Genomic DNA, 8707 nt, shown 5'->3' with positions numbered 1-8707 from the left:
ATGTGACTTTGGTCAGGCCGCAGTTGGAGTACTGCGTCTAGTTCTGGGTGCCGCGCTTGAAAAGGGATGTGACCAGCCTGGAGAGGGTTCAGAAGAGGGCTGCCCACTTGGTGAGAGGGCAGCAGGACAGGCCCTACGAGGAGAGACTGAGGGACCTGAACCTGTTCAGCCTCAGCAAGAGGAGGCTGAGGGGGGACCTGGTGGCTGCCTACAAACTCATCAGGGGATCAACAGCAAATAGGCAGAGCTCTTTTCTCCCCAGCACCACCTGGGGTGACAAGGAACAATGGCAATAAGCTGATGGAGAACAGGTTTAGGTTGGAGATCAGAAGGCAATATTTTACAGTTAGGGGGGCCAAAATCTGGAACCAACTTCCCAGGGAGGTGGTCCTCGCCCCTATCTTTTTCAAATTCAAGAGGAGGTTGGACGATCACCTGTCTGGGGTCTTGTGAACCCAGCATTCATTCCTGCCTGTGGCAGGGGGTCAGGCTAGACGATCTGTTCAGGTCCTTCCTGACCCTAGCTACTATGAAACTATGAAATGCAGGGTAACTGGGTGAAGGTCTGTGGTCTCCGTGACATGGGAGGTCAGAGTAGAGGGTCTCATGCGTCCTTCTGGCCTTAAACCCATGAGGAAATTTTACAAATGGGATGCAAGAGAGTTTTACAGGAGGATGGACTGGTCCATGTCACAAATAAATCTCTGGCAGAGAATGGAATAAAATCCAGCTCTTCTGATTTCCAGCCCACTGCTTCCTAGAGCATGCTGGAGCAAACCCCTACTCCAGTACTACAATAGCACAGGCTACGTCTTGGGGCTACATCCTGGGGCTATACACATTTCCACCTCTATTCACAAGAGGCACGACTTGCATACGAGGGCCGACAATGCAACTGCGTACTCTCCCCTAGAGAGATTTCCAACTGCTTAGCGAGTTCCAAATATAGGAAAAAAAACGTTCATCTGAGTGTTTAATTTTAGTGCTAACAGCATGTGCTTTTCTACATAATGGAAGCCCCAGGCTTGGAAAGAATGTGGAATGTGCTGTAAGAGATCCAGCTCCAGACCTGCAGTGCAGGCCAGAGGGACACTTCTGTCACAACGCTTCTGTCCTTTGTGCTAGGATCCAGCTGGACAGAGACACTTGGTGTAAGGATGGTCAGTCACACTCACCTCCTCCACTTGGTTCATGGAAGAAGGACTGCTACTTGGGGTCGAGAAAGGAAAGCTAAACCCTCGCATGGGCCTGCAAGAGAAAATAGGACAGTCAGTTCCTGAGTCTTTCTGCCTGTGGTCCCTAAACCACAGCAAAATCCCCAGTGAAGTTTAGCTCTGCCTGCGAACACAGAGTAAGATGTAATTGGAGCATGTCCTACAAATCTCCCCAGGACACACCCGTTTTTTCTACTAAGACAAAGATTTTTCTCTCAAAAGACCTTGGAACTCTTCCCAGGAGCTGAAGTTGCTTGGATATTGCTACGTCTTCCAAAGCAGTTACTAGTGTAAGTGCACAGAGCTGCAGCTGCAGGCAGAATGGGCACCACCAGCTTTGCTTTCTGATAGCAGCAGCACGATCACTTCCACACACAGAAAGGTGTTTAGTTACAACTACATCACAGCCCTGCAGACCTCACTGCTGGGAGACTGTCTAATACTGAGCCTAACTTTATGTGTCATTGCTGATGACACCAAAATTTGGGGGGAGGTGAGCACGCTAGCAGGGAGAGAGAGATTGCAGAAGGATCTGGATAGGTTACAGGGGTGGGCAAACAGGAACAGGATGCGTTTCAATACGGACAAGTGCAGGGTGCTGCACTTGGGTAGTAGGAACCAGCAGCACACTTATACGATGGGGAACTCCCTACTTGAGAGCACGGAGGCGGAAAGGGATCTTGGTGTCATTATTGACTCCAAGATGAACATGGGCCGACAATGCGAGGTCATGGTTGGCAGGGCTAACCGGACCTTGTCGTGCATCCACAGGTGCATCTCGAGTAGAGCCAGGGAGGTGATCCTCCCCCTCTATGCGACGCTGGTCAGGCCGCAGCTGGAGTATTGTGTCCAGTTCTGTGCGCCCCATTTCAGGAGGGATGTGGACAACATGGAGAGGGTCCAGAGGAGGGCCACCCGCATGATCCGGGGACAACAGGGCAGACCCTACAGTGAGAGACTGCGGGACCTGAACCTATTCAGCCTCCACAAGAGAAGGCTGAGGGGGGACCTGGTGACCGTCTATAAACTCACTAGGGGGAACCAGAAGGGTTTGGGGGAGACGCTGTTTCCCCTAGCCCCCGCTGGCATAACAAGGAGTAATGGGCACAAGTTGATGGAGAGGAGGTACAGATTGGACATCCGAAAAAACTACTTCACAGTTAGGGCGGCTAGGAGCTGGAACCAACTTCCAAGGGAGGTGGTGCTGTTTTTTTTTTTTTGGGTTGTTCTCCCGCCCTGGCGGGGGGTCGGGCTAGAAGATCTATTAGGTCCCTTCCGACCCTGAAACTATGAAACTATGAACTTTCCCCTTGTTTGTCTCCAGCCTGTTGCTCTCAGTCACAGCCCTACTCCCGGGGCACCCCAGGTGTACCGCAAACAACGTGTGCCTCTGCAGTGCTTGGACAAGTATCTGTGTGCACTCTGGATGTGCACTGCATTTGGGGCTGACAGTACAGATGATAGGGTGGGACAGGACATGGCTGGGAACCAGAGAGGGAAAGGAGAAATCCCTTCCACGTCAGAGGCAGCTGACACTGAGACACTTGGGCAGCGTGGCTACAACAGTCTCCCAGGCCGGCTCCTTCTGTACTCCAGCCCGAGCGTCACAAACCCTGCCTGCTCCTGAAATAGCAGAGGCCAAGCAAGAAGAGTTTTAGCTGCTGCAGAGGTCAGGTCAGGTCCGGTCCCGGTCACAACCTAGCTCTGTCTGAGATTACCAGGCTGAGACCCTGGCAAGGGCTTTCATTTCTTTAAACTGAGCTTCTTGATCCATCTCAGAATGCCCTCACAATTCACAACCTTGCATGAAACATTTTCTGTTTCTGTTTCACAGCTGCATCTCACCTTGTTATTTACCTGAAGTGCAGATGAGAGGGCTCTGCCTCTGCTGTCTGCAGAGCAGCATAATGGCCTGCAGATTACCGTGAATTCTGCCTGTTCTTACTGGAGGTGCATGGGAATGAACCAGTGGGATAAATGTTGGCTGCTAAGCACTTAAAACACCAGCAAAGGTGCACAAAACCAGGGCCCACAAGCCACCTTTACAATAGGAACTAGTTCTGATTAATCTTATGCAGCTGGATCGTGGAGAGCACCCAACACGTTCAAACTGAAAGTGAGCCGACGGCCATGGAATTCTGTTTGTCCCCTTAAACGTGCTGCCTTAGCTTTGATGCATTTAGCCATTTGCCAACCTCTGCAAGGGCTCGGCTGCTGCAAACACAGCTCTTCAGTGGCTGCCGGCAGTGCGGCACCCCTGCCTTTCACTCCACAGAGAGGGAGCGGGTGCATTGGAGAGCGGAGAACACTGAAACACTGCCTGGTTCAGGAGGCAGGAACATCCTGTGGGCTCAGGGGACCCAGGCCTGAATGGGCTCCCATGTGGGTTCACCTGCACCACGGACCCAAAGTCTGGGGTTGTTTTTGCAGGAAATCTCTACCTGGGCTTCCTCTGCCTCTGGTTTGTACAGCTGTCTGCTCCACAGCCCGTCTGGCAAGTCTCGGGCAGCCCCTGCAGAGACACTGGACACTTCGGGAGGCTCCACCTTGCACTCTTACACAGAACCTCTCCAGCAAAACCAAGGCCCCAACTCCCAGGCTGCCACTCATTTAAGCAGGAGCAGAGGGCGGACAGCAGCTTGTGCGCTGGGGCCAAAGTGAGGGCCCAGACAAGCAAAGTCCCTGGGAGTTTAGGCTGAGAGAAGAGTGCAGGGCTGGCCCGAAGAGTTGAATGTAACTGGGGGGTATGGCTGGCAGGCACCAGGAGGCCCTGGACTGGCACGGCCTCCAAGAACTTTAGTAATGCTTTGCCAGTGGAATGAAACTGCTTCCTATCATCTGCCACAAACCCAAGTGTTTGGGAAGTGAGAGCCCACCTGCTTCTCCCCCTGGCCACCTCACACCATGTCACAGCTGGAGGGGGCCAGTGGCACCCTGTCCTCAGAGACCCCCATTTGCAAACCCTGAGGCTTATGTGGGCATACCACAGCCCAGCTTCATCACTCTCCCAGGAAGGCTGTGAAGCGCTTAGCATAACCTGGGCGTTTGGAGGCCTCTGCATAGCTGAATTCAGTCAAGGGCAAGACTGCCATTAACTTCAACAGGATCCGAGTCAGGCCTCTGCAGAGAAGGATCATGGGACATGGGCGGGCAGACAATATTAGGGTTAACGGGACAACGACAGGCAAAGGGTGTAGACAAGAACGTCAGAATCACAGGGCTCGACGGGACTAATCCAAACCCCGCACTGCATGAATGCAGGATGCGTGGCTCCTAGACCAGCCCAGCGGCATGCTGTGCAGACTCTAGTTCAAGACCTGTGGTGGAGGAGCATCCACAACCTCCCCAGGCAGCTCATTCCACCATCCTACTGCTCTCACAACTAGGAAGCTACACACAGCACTGAGCCCCATGTACCTGGATGCAGAGCGAAGTGGGTGTTGCTTCTTGCACCCCAGCTCCATCTTGCAATATTAACGTGCAGTTGTTGTAGATGGGCCAGGAGCAAGGGGTGGATGTTTGCATGTCCATCCCAACAGGGAAATGGAAGAAGCCGTGAGCCACTCTGAGGGATATCACTTAATTCAGGGCTGGGCTGCTCGTGCTTACTCCCGAGCCCATCCCCACTGGCTTTGAGGGCTGGTGGGTACTGAGCAGCATGCTGGTCACAGATGCAGCAGGCTCTCAGACTGACCAGAGGCAGCCACACTTTTATAGTGCCATTTAAACATGAAGTTCTTCCAGGATAGAAAGGTCCAAGTCCGTTGCCCATCGCCTGCATCTGTACATGGAACGGTAAGTATACCCAGCAGCACCCGTGGGATACGCAGTTCTGATTCCAACCTCGTTTTACACTCGCTCCCCCCATTCCAACCCAGACCTGGCAGAAATTCTGCATTCCTCCAAACCCTGCAGTCTTCCCTCAAGCAGATCTCAGTCTTGTTTACACCAAACCATCTCAGTGAAGGTATCTGAATTGCTTTGGATTAAGACCAGTAGCACAGATCAGAGCGGACCCTGAAGAGGGTGTTGAGTCAGAGCAAAGATTTATAATTAAATAGTTAATTTTCGGCTAATGTTTATTTCTCTGCCCAGGTCATCTTCATAACGAGCCCTTTCCCTTCCAAATCCCTCTGTTATTTGATATGCTTCGTTAGCTCTTTAACAGAGTCACAGAAATTTACGAGCACTCGTGGTGCTCTGGTGCGGTGCCAGAGGACTGGAAAAGCCCAATGTGGTCCCCATTTTCAACAAAGGGAGGAAGGACGACCCAGAGAACTATAGGCTGGTTAGTCTTAGATTGATCCTGGGTAAGCTTTTTGAGAGAGTTATGCTGGCGCATGTCTGCGAGGGGCTGCAGGGGAGATCATGCTTAGGGACAACCAACACGGGTTCATTAGGGGCAGGTCCTGTCAGATCAACCTGGTGGCCTTCTATGACCAGGTCACAACATCCTTAGACACAGGGATAGCAGTGGACATAGTCTTTCTGGACTTCAGGAAGGCCTTCAACACTGTCTCTCACCCCATCCTCATTTAAAAACTAGGGGACTGTGGCGTCGACACCTACAGAGTCAGATGGGTCGCTAACTGGCTGGAGGGCCGCACCCAGAGAGTGGTGATGGACGGGTCATTTTTGACCTGGAGGGATGTGGGCAGTGGGGTCCCCCAGGGCTCGGTCCTCGGACCCACACTGTTCAACATCTTCATCAGCAACTTGGACGAGGGGGTGAAAAGCACCTTGTTCAAATTCGCACACGACACTTAGATGTGGGGGGAAGTGGGCACGCTAGAAGGGAGGAATAGGCTGCAATCAGACCTAGACAGGTTACGGGGTGGGCTGATGAGAACAGGATGGGTTTCAACACTGACAAGTGCAAGGTGCTGCACCTGGGGAAGAAGACCCAGCAGCAGACCTACAGGCTGGGGAACTCCCCTCTCGTCAGTGCAGAGGCAGAAAAGGATCTTGGAGTCATTGCTGATGCCAAAATGAACATGGGCCGGCAGTGTGGGGACGCGGTCAGGAAGGCCAACCGCACCTTGTCATGCATCCACAGATGCATCTCGAGCAGGGCCAAGGAGGTGATCCTCCCCCTCTATGCGACACTGGTCAGGCCGCAGCTGGAGTACTGCGTCCAGTTCTGGGCGCCGCACTTCAGGGAGGGATGTGGACAGCATCGAGAGGGTCCAGAGGAGGCCACCCGCATGGTCAGGGGACAGCAGGGCAGGCCCTACGAGGAGAGGCTACGGGACCTGAACCTGTGCAGGCTCCACAAGAGAAGGCTGAGAGGGGATCTGGTGGCCTGTTACAAACTAGTCAGGGGGGACCAGCAGGCATTGGGGGAGTCCCTGTTCCCCCGAGCACTCCCAGGAGTGACTAGAAATAACGGTCACAAGCTGGCAGAGGGGAGATTCAGACTAGACATCAGGAGGCGATACTTCAGTGTCAGGGTGACTACGACCTGGAACCAACTTCCAAGAGAAGTGGTGCTGGCTCCTGCCCTGGGGGACTTTACGAGGAGGCTGGATGAACACCTGGCCAGGGTCGTTTGACCCCAGTACTCTTTCCTGCCAGGGCAGGGGGTCGGACTTGATGATCTGCTCAGGTCCCTTCCGACCCTACAAACTATGAAACTATGAAATACACAGGAAGTTTCTCACCTTGTGGCAAGTACTCTGCCGTTGCAAGGGGTTTATTCCTTGTTAGATATGGTACAAACACTTCAGCTTTCCTGGTGGCAGGCAATGTTCTGCCTCTAACGAACCTTTCTGTGCGGGGGGCCCTTTTCCTGCAAATCCGCCTTCAGATACTAGTTCTTCCTTCTGCATAATAAGTAATAAGGCAAGTTCCTTACCTGGGGCCATTTCTCACGTCCATGAACTTCAGCGTTCTCACAGAGAAGTGAGAGAGAGGCCGGGACACTCGGGTAGCCAGCATCCTGCCGACCGACAAAGGGCACCAACAGCAAGCTCCCGTCGCTCTGAAATGCAAGACAGCACCTCTCCTTTATTTGCTCGCGGCTTCTGTAGTCATGCTGACTCCTAGCATTTTAATAATAAAGTCCAAGGAGGTTTGCTGCCCCGCCTCCTTGCGCGAGTTCCCACATCAAGATAAACAGCTAAAATAGCCTCCACCACCTCATGTTTGGGTTGTTTGTTTTTTTTAAAGAGAAGAAAGATCAGAAGCCAACTGACAAGCAAGGTGTTTTTAAACCATCCCCATCTGTATTAGTCAGCTGCTACCTAACCTCTGCACTTCCTAAAACATTGAATGCAATTACCTGTTCAAGGGACACAGTTTTAAGCCACCTTTATGAAATACTTCTGAACCGAAATGCAGGTCCAGTACTAGGCATGATATAAAGCTTACATTTTCAAAGCACTCCCTGGGCTTTATTGCCACTAGCAACCACGCGCTAAAAATGTATGCAGCTCTTTGAAATGGAAGCAGCTGGCAACACCGAAGTGGCCTCGGGAAGTCGCTGCGAACGGTACTAAAGGAAATCTGCACGAACGCAGGCGCTCGGAAGAGGGGGCCTGTTTCACGGGGCTACCAGGTCTGGATAAAATAAGATCCAGCCATTTCCCCCAAAGCCTGAACCAAGCTTATCTTCTTCGAGGCTGAAGTAATACTGCTTACTATTTTAGAGTTAATCGCGTGTCGTTTTACACGTGCCTGAACTTTGGGAGTTTGCCTGCAAACAGAAGTGGGCCAGAAGCGTGGCTTATTAAAGCCACGAGAAGTGCTGGTGCTGGAGCCTTTCCTTTTCGGCGAGGAGGCGGCAGTCCTGGGGGTCTGGCAGGACAGGGCGTCCCCACAGGAGCCTGTGCACGCCCCGTTGCCGGCATGGCCCGCTCCAGGAAGCACGGTGCGACTCTTGGCCAAGGGTCCTCCGCGGCTCAGCAGCCTCGGCCAGAGGCGAAGGGGCAGGGAAAGGCAGCACGGCCACACGCCCCTGCGCGCAGCTGCGGCCCCGCCGTGGGACGCCCCCAGCGGCAGACACAGGCCACGGAGCCAGCAAAACCGCGCCTGGGTTTTTTAAAACAAATCTGCAAACTTTGTAAGACCATTCATAAAGTCCGCATCTGGGGAAGCAGAGATAACGATAACGAGGGTAACAGTCTCATGCAGCGGGGCACGAGCCCTGGGAGCGGGGGAATTCGAGCCCTGCGCAGCACCGCACAACGGGCCCGGAGCCGGCAAACAAAGCCACCGCGGGCGGAGCGCGGCCTGGCCCAGCCCCGGGCGCAGCTGTCGTGGACTTAAACCTCCCTGACACCGGAGCCGGCGCAGACGGCCCCTCGCCCGCCCGGGTGGGTGTGAGCAGCCGGCCGCGCCTTCCTGTGCCCAGGCCAGGCCCGAACAAGCGTTGCACGCCCGTGCGAGGCAGGTGCCCGGCAGCAGCAGCAGCAGCGCGGGGTCTCGACTGCGCACGGCGCTGTGCGGGCGATCCGGGTGTGGGGGTGCGTGCACGTTGGTGTGAGCGCGGGGGG

The 8707-nt window shown here is 53.9% G+C and overlaps 1 protein-coding gene across 1 annotated transcript in view; it reads right to left on the bottom strand.

The window, feature by feature from the left end:
* BDH1 (3-hydroxybutyrate dehydrogenase 1) overlaps positions 1-7194 on the bottom strand; it is a 21347-nt gene extending 14153 nt beyond the window's left edge. The window contains exons 1-2 of the mRNA XM_025211506.1: positions 7069-7194; positions 1176-1248 (exon numbers count right to left, since the gene is read on the bottom strand). Coding sequence (XP_025067291.1) covers positions 1176-1248; positions 7069-7151 — 156 coding nt within the window. The 5' untranslated portion in view covers positions 7152-7194. The remainder of the gene's footprint in view (positions 1-1175; positions 1249-7068) is intronic.
* Between the last annotated feature and the right edge of the window lie 1513 nt (positions 7195-8707).

The sequence above is a fragment of the Alligator sinensis genome, unplaced genomic scaffold, assembly GCF_000455745.1.
Source record: "Alligator sinensis unplaced genomic scaffold, ASM45574v1 scaffold632_1, whole genome shotgun sequence".
NCBI lineage: Eukaryota > Metazoa > Chordata > Crocodylia > Alligatoridae > Alligator > Alligator sinensis.
Note: the sequence above shows the minus strand (reverse complement) of the source record. Positions and strands in the feature narration are given on the sequence as shown.